The following is a 20,060-nucleotide window of genomic DNA, read 5'->3' on the forward strand; positions in this document are numbered from 1 at the left end:
TAAAAAGTGGAGGATACATGTGCATCTTGTGTGTTTGGAGCCAGAGACTTTGCGGTAAGGTTTTGAGAGTTTTTGCTGCTGGTTGAACCTGAAGCCAGATCGGCTCATCCATCTACAAATGTTTTATGGGGTAAAGATGATCTGGAATTACTCTGTTGGGAACTACTTACGCTGCAGCTAAGATCTGTTGGGCCAATCAAATAGTTTGAGCAAGTGCTGCCATTAGTGAGTTTTTTGGAGTTGCCTATTTTCTAAAAGATATAGACAGTGAAGAAATTTTAAAGGATGAACAATTAACAGCGATTAAGGAATTTATCAGGAATACCTTAATCATTTAATGTCACATATGTTGTTGCTCTGACTTGTCAGAGGACCATCCAGAGGTATTTTTTGAAAGGTGCTCCATAGTGGACATGGTACAAAATATGAAGGTTCATTTAAGTCATCATAGGTGGTAGAGTGGTTGTCCACTAAGTGCAGGGATGGTGGTTTAATCCCTGGCCAGCCAAAGTGTCCTTGGGCAAGACACTTAACCTGAGGTTGCTCCCAGTGGTAGGTGAGTACCTTGCATGGCAGATTCCAGCATTGGTGTGTGAGCGTGTTAATGGTTGAACGTGCAGACCATTTACTGTCTCTGTTCTGCATCATGAGGCACAAAGTACAATACAATGACAGAAACAACAGTCATACAGAAAGCTTGTTTACTTAAGTTAAAAGCATGATTTTATTTCTGAATACGCTACAAGTGAAATGGCAAAACAGGAAAATCTTTCAACTTGTTTTTTTTTTTTTTTCTTTTTGTACATTTTTAACCCCTGAGCACCACAATCCAGCATTCCCATAATGCACTGGATTCATCCAACAAAAAAGGAAAGGAAAGAAACATTTAAAGTTCCATACACAGCTAATAAAGCAATTTGTGTCTAAAAACTACAAGCATGGCATAGCTAAAATACAAAGTAAGCAACATGTTATTTGATTACATAAGTCAATTTAACTCTTTGTTGTTGTTTTTTTTTTCTGCATGCAGAGCTGCTGCCTCCTCTTTGCTCTGCTGTTGATTATAACCTAAAAATAAAGTGAGTGCAGTCACAGCTTAAGAAACTCTTTGGTCAGGAGAATGTCAGTGATTCAACGCTGAGGCCTCACAGCTATCTGAAGTGCTCGGTGATTGGCCTCATTCAGCAGTATGTACAGGTAGAGGGAAAAGACAAGGCTGACCTATTAGGAACATCTGGACCATGGAAGTACAAAACACTGTCCTCACTGATTTGGACCAGGGTCGAGATTAGAGATTTGGAGATTTTTAAGGTGTTATATGTTGAGTTTTCACAGTAGCGAAAGAACAGGTGTATTAATCATAGATTGTATATGAAGATGGACAAATTGACAGCTTTGTAAAAGTAAAGTCAAAGCATTTCAGGCTGGTGTCTTGTTGCAGTTGAGGTCATAATCCGTGTGCCCTCCATGTTAGTGGATCAGACATGAGCCACTACAACACCAGACTCCACATTGTTTTTCTTCTAACTTCCATTTTAAGTAGTCATTTGAAGCTATAAAACAGGAAATGACATCATTATGACTGCAGTGATTGACAGTAGCCCTCGGGGAGGAAATCGTGAAGACTGTAACTTTAACGATCTGTTTCAAATCAACAAAATGAGTCACGCTGAAGTAAAGGATTGTCGCAGTTTTACAGACAAATGCTAATTGTTGGTTCTTTAGTTATTTTGCTGTCAGTTTTTTTTTTTTTTTTTTTTTACAACAGACATGATTAAAGACTCTAAATAACTCCCATTTTTTGATTGGCCCAATTCCAGACTAACTTTCTGCTGCAAAAAAATTGTAGGCAGGGAAACTGTACAACCAGCACCAACTGAACAGCTTCTGTCAAAGCTTCATGGGAGACACTTTACCCACCTCTATATACAATCTATGGTTGGTTTTCTTGTAAGACATAAATCAGGATATTCTGTGACAAGTCAACATATCTCCGAGCCGGGTGGTGGGCAACCACCTTCAGAACATTTATGGCAAAAAAAAAATAAAAAATTAGTAGAGGTGGGACCGAGTCATTTTCTGGGTCAAGTACCAAATCCTAGCAAGATTTATTTGTCACTACTGGCTCACTGTTTAATTCTAACTATTTGAGACATGTTTGCATATATAAACATTTGTTCCATAAATGTAAAAAATAGCTTTTTTTTCCTTTTAACTACTGTCATAATTCCAATGTATTCTTAATGGACATAAAGAGCACTGTGAACGTATCACTTTGGTTTGTTTTTTTTGGTTTTGTTTTACAAAATGAGCCCCAACTCAGCTTGCTGTGAATGTTAAGTCCATATTTTAAAAGTAATAATAATAATATACAATAAAATAGTGACGTGCATTTTAAATACTGTGGTATGCTTTCTAATCTTGATGGAGTATCAAGTCCAAATGTAGCCACAAGCCAGTGGTTTGTACACCTAAAGTCATGAAAATTGTGTTGAATCCAAGTTGTGTGACTCGATTCCACACCTCTGAAAATCGTGTAAAAAAATAAATACACAATTTACCCTTTCAAAGAAATGGAATTGTGAAATCATAGCGTTACTATAGTAGAAGTACATTATGTTTTTTTCTTACTTCGCAGCTGCTTGTCAACTCAAAAAGGACTTCCCTTTTTTTTTTTAAAAGAAAATATGCTATAGAATTGTAAAGTGGAAGAAATAACTATTCTCTTTCCATGATCTCAGTGTTCATCAAGCTGTGCCCTTTACTTTGAATCAACTTTTTTTTGTTCACGTTTTAGTACGGCAGATGGATCTAAGGACTACAACCCCCACGTATCAGCACACGTTGTAGCTGTGGAGAATGAAGAGCTGCTGTTGGGCGGAACTTTTTCCAACTAAACTACAGCCAAAACAACACATATTAGTCAGTGACATACTTCTGCTGCCCCCGTTGCCATCATAAATCATATTATGGTCACGGTTAAAAGAAGTGCTTAGTTAAAAACTGGAATACTGTCCCAGGGAGATTCTAATGTCCATAGAGGGGAAAATGTATTGAACACCCCACTGGTATCCATGAAAACAAATCCCACTTTACAGCTCTTCGAAGGTAGGAGAAACGTGTGCATGCTTCTGACAAAGATAATAAGGATGCTATCTGAGGTCTTAGTAGGGGACCATATGAACATCACCGTGGCTGAAGCTACGCTCCACAGCTTTCAGATTAGGGAGATCTCTCTAGTCCAGCTACTATGAAAAATCTCTTAATATTAAACGTTTTTTTTCAAGGATACAACATCAAGAGTGTGTATAAGACCTTTGCTGGATCAACCTGCACATCTGTCTGATTGCTAAAGAACACATTTCAAGTAAACACAAGAATTATAAAGCACAACCACCGTTAACAACACGGCTGACGTCAGAGTCAGCTCTTCGTATTGGCTGAGGATTGTCCTCTGCTGCACAACTGTGTTTGTACAATTTCAACATCACCATCTATATACATACAGTCACACAATATATTATTAGTTTCATCACCACTAATTAGCCTGCAGCACTACACTGTCATCATGAAACTGAACTGGTAGCATTTTAAATCGTCAGCTGTGAACAGTCTGCGTGAAGAATCTTGTACAGTGAGGAAGACAGACAAAAGCATACAGTGCTTTATCAGCGGAGTGGATCAAAGTTCCAAATGTTTGCTTTCTCTCAAGAATTTAAATTGCCTGCCGATTTACTTTCGGCAAGCAATGTCTCAGATAGGGTCATGGACCTGAGCAGATCCGTTGCAAATGTGGCCAGTGTTTAAATGTTTGGAACAAGCTGTGGAACAACGGCCGGTTTCATCAGCTGCTCGTACACCGGACAGTAACAGTAGGCTGGGCGTAAACACACTTTACAGGAGTTAAAACCTGCTGCACCGTCTAGAGGCTAAATCTTACTCCTAGACAGAGCAAGGTGTAAAGTGGAAACTCTCAACCATATATGGTAGATAGCACTTTTCAGAAAGGGTTCAGATTGTGTACGATGCGATTGAGGCTTATTTTGGACAAAAGTATTTATTACTCAGGCTTGGTAGTCGTATATTAATCTATTTTTTGGCCAAGTCTTTTAAGATAAGGTAATTAACCATAGCAATATGACAGCCATGGTAACTGTCACTGCGATGAACCTGAACTCAACGTAGGGCTTACGGTGCATTCACACTATCAGCGAGGGAGTGACAAGCTAGAACTAATTTTCAGTCAAAGACGGTAATGTGAAGAGTCAACATGATGAACACGAGACGTGTGACGTGAAAGCTCCAAGAGTTGTTGCTCCACTGACGTATCAAGTGTTTGCTTCGCCAGCGTTGTATTTACAGTCAATGTCTGAACCAAACCCAAGCTTCTATGACATCAGCAGACTCTGGGGTGACACTCCCCACTGACAGAACACCAGCTTTTGATGCCCATAGTGTGAATGCACCTTAACTTTCTTACGTCGAGCTGGTACAACCAAGCCCAGACGATTAACAGACTGAATATCATGAACTGACATTCTGATTTTTCTGCTCAAACACATCTTTCACATCTTGTTACTTCAACCAATATGATAAACAGTACACAAGAATATCAGCTGGTCCATCGATTTGCCCGTTCATTGATTTCTCTGCTCTCTTAACCTTATGTGATCGGTTGCTTTAAATCAAACTTCCTTCATGGCAGGACGTGTCCAGCCCTAAGACTGATCCCACCGTCCTCAGGGCCCACACACAAACAGAACATGAGGGCCCTTCATAGTTTCAAGGTGCTTTTCTTCCTCTTTGTGTTTGTGATTTCATGACATCCATCCCTTCTGCTCTGTCCCACAAAAGGCATTTGGTGTCGCGCTGGCAAAACACCCAATGTAAAAAGCACTTTGAACGCATTGCTTCATTCTTTAGTATAATCCACTGTTTGCTGTTTTGCTTTTATCCCTCTTTTTTACTGGAAAGTATTTTGTGCTCGCAAAATACATGGATATGAAGCATCATGAGCACACTGGCGAATAAGATTGTGGACATGCTTATTGGCACAGTCTATAACAAATGAGGTAGATGTGTGTCAATAAAATATTCCCTTCTTTGGTATAATCATACAAAATATGAAAAAGAAAAAAAATAATCCAGTGATCCGTTGCAGTAAAACATTGATTTCAAGTGGATGCACAATAAAAATAAAAGAAATTCATGAGGTATATTTTGTATTCATATTTCACTCTACATGCCATGTATACAAGCAGGTCGGTGAGGAATCTGCTCTCAAGGTGACTCTCGCCGAAGCGGTGGAGCTGAATGCAGAGTTTGCAGGATCAAATATAAAACACAATAAATAAAATCTGCGGCTAAATGCTTTAACAGACACGTTAGAAACCCATACCTCCAAACTGGTTCCCGTTTCCCTTTCAAAATAAAGAAAATATATATCTTTCTGAAAGCAGAGAAAAGAAAAATGAAAGTAGGAGAGGTTGTTAGATGCTAAACACAAGTGCATTACTAATACACAAACTTGGATTCTAGTTGAAGTATAAAACCTCTGGTTGACTGATGACTGCGCCCTGTTCTACTGTCCCCTGCCGCCTGCTGGCTCTCTTCGTCCACTATCACTACAAGTCTTCTGCTTCTTGTGTTACACCAATATTTTCCACATGGTGGTTCTGGCTTTTGTCGGTGTGTGCTGTGGAGGACTGCGTTGAAGGACAACGCTGTCTCACACACTGCAGCCCGACCGCACTTGGCCTCGACAGAGATTTTGTAAGTGTTTCTGACCACAATCGACAGAGTGCAGCAATCATGCTGACTGCAGTATTTACCTAAATGAATGAGGAAAGTGACTGGCCTGGAGCAACACTTGTCACCACTCATTTTAGAAATGTACTCCTGTGAATTTTCTAACAACATTGGTTGTAATATACTTTGTGATCTAAACTGAACAAACAATTGATGCTGGGATGAGATTATCTCATGTCATCAAGTGGAACTGATTTTGTGATCACAAGGGGCAAAAAAAGTATGTGTCCAAAGAGCTCTGAACAACTCTTTGCATTTTTACATAAACACCATGGCTGGTTTGATTAGTTACTGAGCAGCTAGTAGCTAGAAACAGAATATTTCATCACTGATACATGATAATAATTCTCTTTTCAGCTAATTATCTGGTCAGCAGTACATATCATATGAACACTAGTTTACATACTTAAAGCTAATACATGTGGCCCAAATTCATCTCTGTGGGAAGATTTTTTGTTTTTTTTGAATGTTGTGTCCCAAATGCAATACGCAACCGAAACCTCATGAAGAAAAATAAATCCTGCAACCCTATCAGCTTTTTCCTCCAGATTTAGGCCACAAGGCTAGGGTGACGTAGGCTACTGTAGCGCCCAATTTTGAGGTCCTGATGTGTTGAAGGACCCTGGATCAAATGTGGCTTTAATACATGTTTGTGTTGATATTTTTGGTGCTTGTCATTATACAACTCTGCTTTACAAGTCCGCAAAGGTCATCTAAGTCATTGTATACCCAAAAGAAACGCTGAAAACTAAATTCTGGGGAATCCCTTTCAAACAAACCACGATAATGTTCAGAATGGCATGCGAATGGGACACAGTGTGCTTGGTTCCACGGGCCTGATCACAATATAACACCAGCTGCTCGTTTGCAGTGGACTGAGATGAACACCTTCAAGACACAACACTAGACTACAAAGAAATCCCCATACCACTAACGGTCCAGAGGAAAGTCTGAATCAGCTGAGAACAACCTGCTAAGCAGTCTAGACGGCCATCCCACAGAACACATGATGATTCCCACTTCTGATGTGCTTTGTCTATTTGTGTCCATGCTAGCATCTACAGCTTGGATGACTGGCGTTAAAGCTCATCATTATCGCCAGGCACGTTGAACCGGCGTAGGTTTCTTTTCTTCTTTGGTATCTCCTGTAAACAGTGAATTTCTGAGGTTGGTCAGAAAGCCTACAAACCCCACAGAAAAACTGCTCAAACGCCACATCTTTCGATTCAAATGGAATCTTTGTTTGGCTTCATTCAGGTTCACCTTAAGTTGACGGGTGACCACATTTGAACTGTTCTGTATTGAGCAGATGTCTTTGAGGACATGAAGGGCAACACATAAAAGGGCACATGTCCTCAAACACAACGTTAATTCAGAGCAGGAAGAGTGGAACACGGGGACAGGCAGATCTCTCATCAAATTACTGGCTGTGAGTAGTTTTCGGCTTTTCAGTCTTGTTTGCTGACCTAAAGGAATCTGATAGAGTTGATGTAGAGAAAGTCTCGTTCAAACACGACTGCTGCTGATCCGACCGCCATGTCTCCGGCTGTCTTTGAGAAGAGAATGGATCTGGTGTGGGACGGGGAGCTGAGGCGGTAAGAGGCGGGACGGGACAGCAAACTCAAGGGGAGGAGTATCTGTGTCCATGGAGTGACGAGGACGAGGACGACGAGGAAGAGGAGCAGGAGGGCTGGAAGTGTGTGGGACTGCTCTTTCCCTGAGTCTGACAGTTGCTGTGTTTCACACGTTGTCCAGTTATGCCTGCGATGGCCGACTGCCGAGCAAACAGGATGCCTGTGGAGAAGAGATCTAGTCAAAGTCAGCCTCAAAGCCCATCCCTCACTACTACTGTCATTATCAGAGTTAGTCTCATATGTAGTTGCCCTGTATAGGACATGAAAACGTTAAACTGTTCCTCTGTGGTTTTGGGACAGTAGGATGAATGGGTATGCATAGTGTCTTAATTATAAGTGTGTTAATGCTAATACTCTGGGTAGAGATTTCAGCTGAAGTCATTAAAACTCATTTTTAACGTCAAAGATTTTGTGTTTAAGCAAGTTGGTTAGACATCTGCTTTATCCATCCACCATGGACTGCAGAAACTTCCACTGGGAATTTAACATAGGAAATAAATTGCCCTCTAAAATGATAAGAATTTAGTAAAAATATATTTTTTTAAAAAGACTATAAATGTAATTAGCGAAGGTATAAAATTTCTCCCACAACATACTGCATATGTACAGTGTCATCTTCAAATTAATGGTCTTTATTTCAGATTTAAGTGAGTGTCAGCTTGTGGCAGGATGAACTGGATCAAACCAACAGCGCCATCGCTGAACATTGTCTCTCAGAGAAAGAGCTCAGATATGATGTGATGGCCACACAGTTGAACAGCCTACGTTAAAGCCCAGAGGCAGTAATTACTTCAAGCTACAAGCTACCTCTGTTTATGTGCACACACACACACACACACACACACACACACACACACACACACACACACGGTAGGCACATAAGACAACAAGCCTCATCGACCTCAAATCCACAGGCCCAATTTTGAGATATTTAACTTTTTTAACTCTATTGGACTGCCACTTCATTATGATGGATTTTATAGCAAAGACATCAAATTGCGTAGAGGACTAAGCACCAGGGTGCTGCTATAACTTATTGAATTTCCTGCCTGCAATTACATCAGCAAACGGCCCCTCTATTTACCTGTGTAGACAACTCCATTTATTTCTATTGACATGTTGATGCTGCTAATGCCGTTGGTAGACAGGTTCAATGCGGTCTCTTGTCTATCATCTGTCAAGAGAGGAGGCACAGAAGGAGAGGGAGAAAAACTCAATATGAGCATTTAGAAAGGGAACAGAAGAAGCAAGAGGAGTATTGGTGATAATTCAGAGAGTGACAGGATAAGGAGAGCTTTATTAAAGAGTTCTGGGGAGAAAGAACTGTCAAAAGAGGTTACAGCCATTTGCACATGTCAATTATGGATGAATCCTGTCGCAACACAGTTGGAAAACTTGGCTAAATACAGTAAATGTGACTGGTTCTTAAATGACACAAGTGTCTTCTTCTTTTATTCAGTCAAACCTTCTTTCAGCTGGGGGAACCTGTTGTGAGGAAGTTCTGACACAAAACATGAAACGACTTTAACAAAATGAAATCACGTTAAGAAAAGGGGCCGACTCTACACACTCAGCGATCTCAGAGAGCTGTCCAGATATCAAACCATGTGTAAACACAAATTTATCCACCTGAGCGCATCTGGGTGGAGACAAATAATAGTGTTTGGATGTAATCTCTAAATTACAGTGTTACGGTGTGAGGGCAAAGCCAGACGACCAGCGTGGGAATTAACCTGAGAAAGATTCTCACTCATTTTTCCATCACGTATCAAGCACAAAGCCCACTATTATGACTAATATGAGAGAGCCAGTGAAGCAGACAGAAATGATATCACACTTGAGCAGGTGGACCCCTTATTCTTCCTTTAGCCTCTATCATTAAGTCATATGTGACTTATGGCTCGTAATGAGCCGCGCTGGCTGCAGCCAAAGCCCAGCCAGACAGGCATTTTTACTCATGATAAGCTGGATTCTGCCTGCGGTCGAGAAAATCTATTTCTTCAAAACACCTTTAGAGCTGAACTTCAAATTGCACGTGTTATATGATGAAGTATGTGCACATTAGTGGTTCGTGCATTTCACAGCGTGATCCCAGACGAGCTCTCTGATGGGTCCACTGGCTGCTAATGACACACCGTGGTAGGGCAGACTGGTATTTAAGGCAGTCAAACACATAGAACAAAAACAGCAGAGTTTAAATTGTACATCGAAATCAAACTGAATCAGCATATTTAATGTTAGAAATCACTGCGTACAGAGTAACAGAATGAGTTATGATGGTGCTTTTTCTTCTTGAGGATCTTTTATTGTTACTCCCTGACCCCCCCTGCCCATTTTGTGGAACCTAATCAGAGGGATTACCAACGTGCCTCTCAAACCTCCCTGAAAGGTGGTCTGGAGTCTCTCCGTTAGGAGCTGATTATGCTCAGGCTAAAATCTGCCTATCAAATTATTTGGGTGGTAGTCAACCTGGGCACTGTGGACCTGAACTTATTTACAATACAAGGAATTTATTGGTCAGGGAAATAACTTTAAATGCCACATATTTCATTGCTGCGATTGGTTGGAGGACTATCCATCTGTGAGGTATTGTTTTCTCTGCTTCAGTTGCAACACACTCCATAATAAAATCATTCCATACCCAAAACCAAATGACATTTTACCAGACTCATATTCTTAGTGTCTCATATTCATATTCTTCTATTCAGTCTTGCTACATCAGGCTACCTCTCCATGCAACTGGATAGTCCAACCAATCAGAGCAATTGTGATGTCAACAAATTTAACTCCATGGTGCTCAGATGACATGTTTGACTTTGTTGCTGTTACTTTTCTGTGCATTGCCACATAAAGCTTCACCCAAACCATTTGACTGGTCCAGTAGATCTTTGCAGGAACATGATCAGTTCCAAATGGAGAGACTCCAGTCCAACTTTCTGCTGCAAAAAATATGTGGGCGGAGAAATCAGGGTGGCTTCCAGGCTAGGGAAAGAGGCTCATCCAGGATATTTGAAAAAGGTAGAGAATGTTAGACTGAAGCCATCATCTGGACTGGAAACTAGTGTCTGTAGATATCCTTTTAGAATAAAAATCATATACTGAATCAGATGAAAAGTTGTTGATGCTGGCCTGACTAGTGTCAAGGAAAACTAGGATAAGAATTATTCCAAACAATAAAGCACACACATAATATACTAAATCCACATAGTTCAGTGTGCATACCACACTCTCAAACCTCCAGTGAGTGCTCCCACCTCTGTTGTTGAGTTTGATGTTGAGGGGAAGCTGGGTGGCCATGGCCAGCAGGTTCTGCTGCAGGGCGTGCTGCATGATCCTCTGTTGCTCCTCGGCCACCATCATCATCTTCTTCTCCGGCGGTTCGCTGCTCTCCAGCTTCTCTCTGAGCTGCTCCAGGGCCGTGGCCTGGACGGCCGCCGCCGTCTGAGCCGCGGCTGCAGCTTGGGCCGCCGCTGCGTGGGCGGCTACAGCGGCAGCGTGGTGGGTGCTGGGGGACAAGGGGATGCCCATCCGACCAGGAAGGCAGCTGGACATCAGGGATTCTTCTGGAGATAAAAAAAATACAGTTTCAGACTGTGGTCATCTGTTCTTAATCCTGTATTGTATTGTTTGCCGTCATGTAAATGAGCTGCCCAATTATGACAGACATGCGGGATATACTGTATGCTAGCTGTATACTAGGACTTGGCTCTGGTGTGTGAATATGTGTGATAAAGTGAGTAAATATTATACAAATAGGTAAAGCACTATATAAATACAACCACATACAGTATCATTTCACATAGCTTCTTTAAGCATTTTAAATCTTCTCAAACTGGCTTTGTATTTCTTTCATAATGCATGTGACAACACTTTTTGCCTGACTAGGTTTAAATTGGGCATGACTACTGCTTTTAAAGGCTTACAACCCTTCGTCACAGGGTTGATTTCTTTTTTTGTAGCGTGTCAGTGTGTCTCAAAACATTGAGGAAGTCCTGCAATATGTTTCCACTTTTGTGGTAACGAACGCCCACAGGTTGCATGAGCGTGAATGGAAACGTGGGCCGCGATTGCGAAAGGCAATTTGTGACACACAACATGGGCCGACTTCTCTGTGAGTGACGGGGCCGCGATTTCTCCAAAAGATGTCAGGACCCGTGCAGTGCATCATGTGCAACCTTTTTCTTCCAAACTATTCATAAAAGAGGAAATGAATCAGAGCGAGAGAAAAATATTTGTTTATTTCGGTTCTGGCCTGCTGACTGCAGGACGTACGAGATTAACTCTAAATTGTCTGAAAATAGACGTCGCGTGTCAGATTTTCTAGGAGCACTGACTTTAGCTGTGATCTGGACTTCTCCAAAAATAAAAATAAAAATGAATTTCAGGAATATACATTTTCTTAGTTTCCTCTTATAGTGTCCAGATATGAATTGGGAAGTAAATGCCAGTATTAAAAAAATATTGTTGCACATTTAGTATAAATGTAAAACACTATTTGCATGTGTTGCATGGCATGAAGCATCATATCTATTGAACCACTTAAATGGATTTGATGTGGCACACCTCATCCTCGAGTCTAAAAATTAAAGAATAAAAAGTAGATGAACGCTCTAAATTTGTAGAGAGTTGATAAAAAGAGAACTTCTTGTCAAAATATATTAATATACTGAAGCAGAGGAAATAACAAGACTGTTCAAATAAACTGCTGAGGTAATGGTATTTCAGCCTCGTCTCATCCTATTTTACCTTTCTTGATCACAGGCACCTGAGAGATGTGGCCGCTGTGGTGAGTGGACATGGGAAGGTGGGACGTCTGTATCTTTGGTGAGGACAGGAGAGAGGGGGTGCCCACGGGAGAGTAGTTGAAGAGCGCAGAGCCATAGCTCTGCCGGCGGCCTTCTCGCCGGTTGCTGTCGATAGCTGCCTGGAGCTCGCCGGGGGAGCTCAGTCCCCGCTTTTCACATTCATACGGGTAGAGGTACTTCATATATCTGCCGAGAAGAAGAAACATTTCTGTTTTTTGCTTTTGCCTTTTCTTTGCTGACTATTGTCAGTCAATCAGGACTGAACTCCACTAAACTGTCCACTAAAAGTTGCATGACAAATATTGCAAACTATTACTATTACTATTACAGTACTATGTACAGTTTCTATAAATATATTATATTAAATATCTATTTTTCACTCCATGAAGTCAGTGCCCATGTAATTACAGCTATCATGTGTAGTTGTGGATACCAATAACAGTGTACAGTTGTATATACCAACAGACGTGTACATTCTGTGTATAGTCAAAAGTTCCTCTTGTTGATAATATCTATCTCCTCTTTAGATCATCCTTTGAATTCTGTGTGGTAATATGTGGCAGTGGAGTAGTATTGAGTAGTGCAGCAGCAGTTATAGCAGTTACAGTAGTTATTATGTGTGTCTTACATTTAATAAATAACTTCAATGTCTTAGTAAAGTAAAAAAGTAAATACAAATAATAAAACTGAATTAGATTTAGTAGGGTGATTGTTAGGTTATATAATCACATGATTGGTTTTCAATTAGGGCTGCAAGAAATGATTATCTTTTCATTTTTTCCTCTCAGCAGGTTCCGCCAGCTGATTAATAAACTGATCATTTTTTTTCTATTAATGCAGTGACTACATTCAGCGTAGTTGATTAATCCTTTGCCTAAAGTCCTAACAGCTCTATTAGAGTAAAGTTATTCAAACATAAGCAAGATGGAAAAAATAACCTTTTATCAGTTAATACTTTTAATAATACGTTTCATAAAAGTTCCCATTTATTCAGTGTTACTAGAAAAGATGTTCGTCTGCTTTCTGTCATTAATTAGCACACATAGCAATGATGTAACTTCAGTGACTTGTCCTGATTATAACTGGAGTCTAGCTGTAATATCCTTCCAGAAGGTCACCATTCACACCTACATGACACCTTCACACAAATTAAAATCCCTAGTAAACCTGACATGCATGTCTATGTGAGAGGAAATGCAGCACACACAGGGAGAACATGGAAACTCCATGAGTTAAAGGAAATCTGCCTGGTTTAGCTTGATAGATCTATATGTGAGGAAAAAAGCTTCTGGAAAGCACTTTTGCCGTTAGCATCGGCTAGTTATTTTCATCAGTGACACCAACCAACCATCAACTGAATTCACGGGAATAGTCCAAATATTAAGGGTTTCAACTACAGCCACCTGTGATTTTAGTACGAGTGCTACTTCTTTTTTTGGGTTTTGGTAGTTTTGTTTCTACTGGCTGTATTACTGCCCTCTCCAAGATCCAATTAATTACAACAACAAGCACTTAACGATTAATGAATTTCTCCAGTTTGATGTTGGGGTTCAGGCTTTTCCAGTAAAACACTGCTTGTTGTTCCAGTGAACAAGTAACATTTCAAACTCTTTGCTAATGCAGCAATGAATCCACTGTGCCGTCTTGTGATGCTAGCAGTGGTCTTTGACAGCACTCTACGTGAGTATATCTGCTGATGCAAACATCCCAGAGTGGTTAGATTAGTCTTAGCCAGGCGTGGACACACACTATAACCAAGATACCCAAATGTGGATGGGCTGAGACAATATGTATTGTTACTGGTGCTATATAAATAAAATTGAATTGAACTGAATTGAATATTTAATGGTAGCTTGTCTTTTGCACTCGAAGACAGGTCTGGCTCGTTTAAGCCCTGACGTACTTGTTCTCTTGAATCCAGTGTTTTGCTCGCCGCCATCAATCTGTTCACACTACACTGTGACTAACTGTGAAATCGTCCTTCTCTGCGTTATTGTGTCGTTATTGATCAGTGTCAAATCAATTCAGAACTAACGCTGTGAAAGCCAGTGCTGTACACATTTTGAGGTGAACTTAACCACATGTCGGCTGCTGTACAGTATTAGACTGGTGTAGCCGGAGTCTAATGAATGTTCTTGTTGGGTGTATTTTTTAGTCCTTTTGTCTTTTTACTGTTTTACTGTTTACTGTAACAAAGATGAGTGCTTTTTTTTTCTAATCAAACTGTTACAGGCATTTAAATAAAAGAAAGCAAGAGATACTTGATCTAAAACTGGTAACAGTATAAACAACAAAGTATTTTAATCATCTCGGGCACACACGTAACAGTTTGCCGGTGTGTGAGTGCAGGTTATCAGCCATCTGGGGTTATCATCTGAGCTTGTACTCACTGTGTTCGGAGAGTGAAAGCTGCACTGGTAATAGAGGTAGGGAGGTTAAGGCCTTTGGTGATCTCACGCCATATTTTTTTATTGATGACTTCCACTAAGCCGCCTTTTTCTGTGACGAGCTTGTAGAGCATGTAGAGATCCAACACCTGCTTGGCCATGATAGGAATCCGATTCACTGGAGTCCCTGCAGAAAGCAAACACAATATCCAAAATCAATTCCATTAACTTTGGTTCCTCCCATCAATAGGCTTCTGCACCTTCTTATAAGGCCAATTTATCTTGAGCCAGTCAAATGTCTGACAGCTCTGTTAAGAGCAGGAAATATAACTTTCAGGAAAACTTTGTAATCTTTTACCCATGTGTGCAGCGGAAACTTTTTTAATTCATTATAAACTGTTATTTCTATGAGATAATGGAGCAATCTTTGTGGTGACAAAACATATCATTTATTTAACACAGAGAAAACACACCGCATGTATAAGGCACAAATTACTTTAAGAGAAAGCAATTAACACGGAGGAAAAACAGCAGACACAGATAAATTAGGCTTGACTTGTTTAAAACTTCTTTATAATCTGCAGAAAATGGGAGTCATCTATTAATGGCTGTCAACCTGCCCCTTTATTAGTGAAATAAAGGGTCTCCAATAATAATTTCTATTTGCAATTTAATGCTGGGCAATAAAGAGAGAATGGACGGCTCTTTGTGAAGATTCCAAAGTGGTTGACCCTGAGATAATTAACCTGCATTTCGCTGACAGAGTTCCATTGTGCCCATCGGATTTACCAAAATAGCGATCAATAGCTGCAGAAATATAGTGCAAACAACAGCAGTGGGGCCTATACAGTGTGGGGGGAGAAAAGCTCTGAAGTATCGTCTGTGCTAGTGAAGCCACATCAATTAAGGCCAGTAATTACGGCTTCATTTTGCGGTGATGGCATGTGAATGAATGAGACACTATTAAACAAAAGATTGATGCTCTCCCTCTCTTTGCAAGACAATGGCAGCAGTAAGTCTGAAGCTGCAGTTCCCCAACATTGCTCTTTGGAGAAGAAAGTGTAGGACAGGCTTGATTTAGAAAAAAAAAAAACTTTAGTGGAAATTGGAAGGAAGGAAGTGGAAGGAAGACAATGCGTGCCATGAGAAAGTTTGGTCTCTTCATATGAAAAGAATTGGTCTCTTTGTCTCTATGCGTACCAGTAAATGTTATGTGAACTCATTCAAAACTATTTTTATATGATATGTCAATGTGATATTTGAACAAAAACTATAAAAATACACGACAAATCTTGGCCTAAATCACAAAATATCTTGAGATAGTTGACAACAAAAACACCTGAGTAACTTTCCATAGGTCTCTTCCTACAAAACAACACGGACCAATTGGAGCATGGACTCTATAGACATCTAAAGATGCGTTAAAGTCAGACCAACTTCACCATCTACAATTTTTTTCTGGGTGAAAGTTGGTCTTGACTCTCTCCTCATGAGAATAATAGGGGAACTTTTTCTGCTCAGTTGGATCTGCCAGGGAATCAAACCATTTCGTGCTGCTTTGTGTGGTGATTGACAGATGTAGTGGACGTTGAATTCGTTTACAACTAAATGGGTGGTGTCAAAGAAGCGAGGTGTTTAGAGTCTGTTAAAAGAGCAAAATAACTTGACAACAGTTAACAGTGATCAAGGCATTTGTTGAGAATGCCTTCATGCCACACACGTCATTGCTCTGATTGCTTGGAGGATTATTCAGTTGCATGAAGAGGTATTTTTTCTCTGTATTGGTTCAAACACCAACCTTCATATTTGAGTAAACTCATCATTCTGATAAGAGTTGCTGTGGTTTCAGGCACAAGGATCTTGAAGTCACACCCCACAGATATTCCATTAAATTGTAATTACCTTTATCATGTTCCTCAAAGCTTTGCTGAACAGTGTTTGCAGAATCAAACATTTGCAAAATGTGTCAAAGTAAAAGTAACGAGTGTGACACCTGAACCCAAGGTTTCCCAGAAGACCACCGCACTGACCACTGCACTGCATCATCAGCTTGCTAAGTACATACAGCTGCCATGTGTTCCCCAGGTAAATCTGGTATATATAGGGATACACAGGTATAAGCTGCCACGCTCTCTGTATTCGCACACATTTCTACAGTCAGTATTTAGGTTTTCACCAATTTCTACTACACAACTATAGTACAGTAATGCAAGCCAGCCTGTGCCAGCCCCTGTCACTGGTTTCAGTAAAACAGTACGACCACAAAGGAAACCAGCACTAAAATTCCTCGTACCAATGATTAAAACATGTGCCTGTGCTGATCTATAAAACTATTATTTTGATGAGGACATAGTAGCCGACCAAACAAAGATTGAGGTAGTAAATATAAGCCTGAGCCTTTGTCTGACAGAGTCGGAGGAGACACAAGCCTCTTAAAACAAGATTTATGCTCTTTCAATACTGAGGGTGATCTATTTGTCTCTCTGATTCCCTGAAAGAGATATAAAGAATAAAAGAGTGAGAATGGGGACCTTTTGTCAGCACAACCTATCTCATCAGGCCATGTGTCATTATGACAGTGAGCAATGGCGGACAAGATGGAAGAAATCCACTTTGCACAGAGTCATCGCCAGTTAATCTCGGGGCTGCTACGAGAGGAGGAGTTTGTAATTGGAACAATGTGGAACATCAGGGCCTCTAGTAGTGCAGTAATCATCTTTATGCTTGGCTTCATCGCTGAAGCATTCACTTTGCGCCTCTGAGCCGATAATGGGATGAGAATTTCTCCTCCTCATTGACTTTGCTCTTTTAACCCATGAAATGAACGATTAATGCAGGGACACCAGGGAAACCAACTGTTTATCTGCTAACTCCCTAAATCAAGACAGGGAGGAAGAGGTTATGTCAGCGTATGAAGAGCTAGTAGAGGATCTCAAGTGATCCCAGTGAAATCCTATACAAAATGAACATATCTGCAACAAATGAGCTCCACTCTTGTCCCAGAACCGTTATCAACAAGCCACTGAGCTTCATCGTGGCACTGAGTTGCACACTGTTCCTACACTGGCACATGCCACCTTGCTCCCCCAAATACTCAGCATCAAACTAGGATTAAAAATATCATGAAATTCATGGAAAACTCAAGGGATTTTCTTCAGCAAGAACTAGTTGGTTTGAAGCTGCCACACAATATATAAAAATCCAGACATTTTTAAAATGTTCAAACCTTGTTGTATGAAGAATGTTGAATGAGGTGAAGACGTCGGGAGGAGAGGAAGATGGACAGCATCAAGGAGGAAGTAACAGAAGTGGAAAACTGGACCATCAGATTCTAGTTTGTATTTGTGTGCTATGAAGCTGACATTACGATTGCGTGTCATATTCTGGGAAGCTCTAAGAATCTGCAGAATTAATTGTAGGGTTCATATGCGCCAAGGTTCAAGATGACTTTATTGATCCCCACAGGGAAATTGTTTTGTCCAAGCGTCCCAAGATAACAAAGAACATATATGAACCAAACATAGACATAAGAATAACCATTAAAGCCATTAAGGTGAACTTAACCATTAAGCCATTAAAATAAGATAAAATAATTTTAAAAATAAAATAAGAAGCAAATGAGATTACTTTCTCAGATTCCTTTTTTTTATATATAATTCCTAATTTCGAGAACTGCCATGCTGTGACAAAGAGCTGTATACCACATTAAGTACAAACCTATAAGTGTAAACTTCAACTAAAAGAAGTTAAATAAATGCTAAAGCAAGAAAAAGGAAGTTGAGGCAAATACCTGATGTAGCAGCAAAATAAGCAATTGTCACAGGGATCGAAGACGCTTCCATTTCTTAAGGTAGCAGTTAAGTAGCTTCCCCTGGAACGTAGTATTCTTAAGTAATTAGCTCGGCAACAAAAGTTGACTTATTTGAAAAAGAGTGCTGATGCTAGGTCTTAGAGATAATAATCAATTAATAACCACAGCCTGGGGCAACAGTAAATCATCCTGGGTACTTATCAACACACAATGGAGGCCATCACAGTCATTGTCTGCTCAGCTTTTGATTGAATCTCTCAATGAGGATTCCTTGTCTTTGCCTCTAAGACCAAAAAAATAAAAAGAAAAGAAAAACCCCTTACACAAAGCTGTTCTGATCAAGTCCTTTAGGTTCGCCTGACAAGAAACTGCACTCACTTGCCAGTTCACTGGAGTATATTTTAATATCCTGCACTAAATCCCCCTTTATGACTAACTCATATTAAGTTCATGTTGAAACAGCATCAGAAATGACCACTGTAATATTAGAATGTGAGTGAGTGTTCACACCTAAGTGAGCATGAGACTACGCTACAACGCTGCCACAGAGACAACACCACAGGAATTAAGACGGTACGTACATACTGAAAGACTGTGGCAAGTCATGCAGAGATGAAACCTGAGCATGGCTCGCTGAGATCTTAGAGTCAGGAAAGGTAAATGTGGACAAGGAGGCGCAGAGATTGTAGGATATCTGACAGGAAAATGCTAATCTCAATATTATTTTGACCTTTTAAAATAAAGTTAAGCTTTATATCTTGTATATTGTATATCTCTCTCTATATATCTTGATTTTCTGACCAACACTACATATAAAACATGATAAAACATGATGCTATTATTCTGTAAACAGTAGCTTTTTATAAAATGAATACTTTAAATCTATCTATCACCTTTTTATCCAATCCCCAAACTGGGGGGGGAAACATTTTGGCACTGGACTTAGAAATTTAAACATTTCCTTGAGTTAGTTTTTACATATAGATTATTTTCAATCAATTTTGATGCATTGCCAACAGTACAGAGTACCAGAAGGGGGTGTTATTTATTAAATACTGAGTCCATTTTGATTTATTACCACCAGTAATTGGCAAAGACAAATCGTTTGGGTTAAGGTTAGGGTTTAACAAAAGAGAATACAGTCCTATGTTGATCACAACCCGAAATGTGTATGTGAGGGTCCATCCAGCATTTGGTTTATCTGTTTTGATGAAAATATGCGCAATGTCAGCTTGCTCAAGGGCTAACACCAAAAACCAACCCGATGTGTCATTTAGCAATTTAGACCAACAGTCACAATAGTTGTGTAACTGCTGTGTAACAATGAGGGGCTGCACACAAATCTGAAGAGTGAAAATATGAATGATTTTAAAACAGTAAAATTGTATTTAATTAAATTAACACAACATTTGTGCTATTTTTTTTATTTAATCAAGGAATGTTTGTGCACTAACGGTGTGATGTTATGTGTCTCTAATATTACTGCGCTTCAATTCAGCCAGCCACTAAATCAACAATATTACAGGAGCACTGTGTTTTTGACACATTTCGGTGGGATCTCTGCTCAGCGAGCTCATCTGGTGACATTTTCAGTGCAGAATGACAGTGATGTTTT

At 40.0% G+C, this 20,060-nt stretch overlaps 1 protein-coding gene across 2 annotated transcripts in view; it reads right to left on the bottom strand.

The window, feature by feature from the left end:
• Positions 1 to 1,021: 1,021 nt before the first annotated feature.
• Positions 1,022 to 20,060, bottom strand: part of arid3c (AT rich interactive domain 3C (BRIGHT-like)) — a 61,429-nt gene continuing 42,390 nt past the window's right edge. Inside the window, exons 4-8 of one of the 2 annotated variants that reach the window (XM_047593186.1) lie at positions 14,638 to 14,821; positions 12,189 to 12,433; positions 10,697 to 11,002; positions 8,527 to 8,616; positions 1,022 to 7,602 (exon numbers count right to left, since the gene is read on the bottom strand). In XM_047593186.1, the coding sequence (XP_047449142.1) occupies positions 7,430 to 7,602; positions 8,527 to 8,616; positions 10,697 to 11,002; positions 12,189 to 12,433; positions 14,638 to 14,821 (998 nt within the window). In that variant the 3' untranslated portion in view covers positions 1,022 to 7,429. Of the gene's footprint in view, positions 7,603 to 8,526; positions 8,617 to 10,696; positions 11,006 to 12,188; positions 12,434 to 14,637; positions 14,822 to 20,060 lie in introns of both variants that reach the window. The other variant, XM_047593185.1, reaches the window with a different exon arrangement.

This window comes from Mugil cephalus, chromosome 8 (assembly GCF_022458985.1).
Source record: "Mugil cephalus isolate CIBA_MC_2020 chromosome 8, CIBA_Mcephalus_1.1, whole genome shotgun sequence".
NCBI lineage: Eukaryota > Metazoa > Chordata > Actinopteri > Mugiliformes > Mugilidae > Mugil > Mugil cephalus.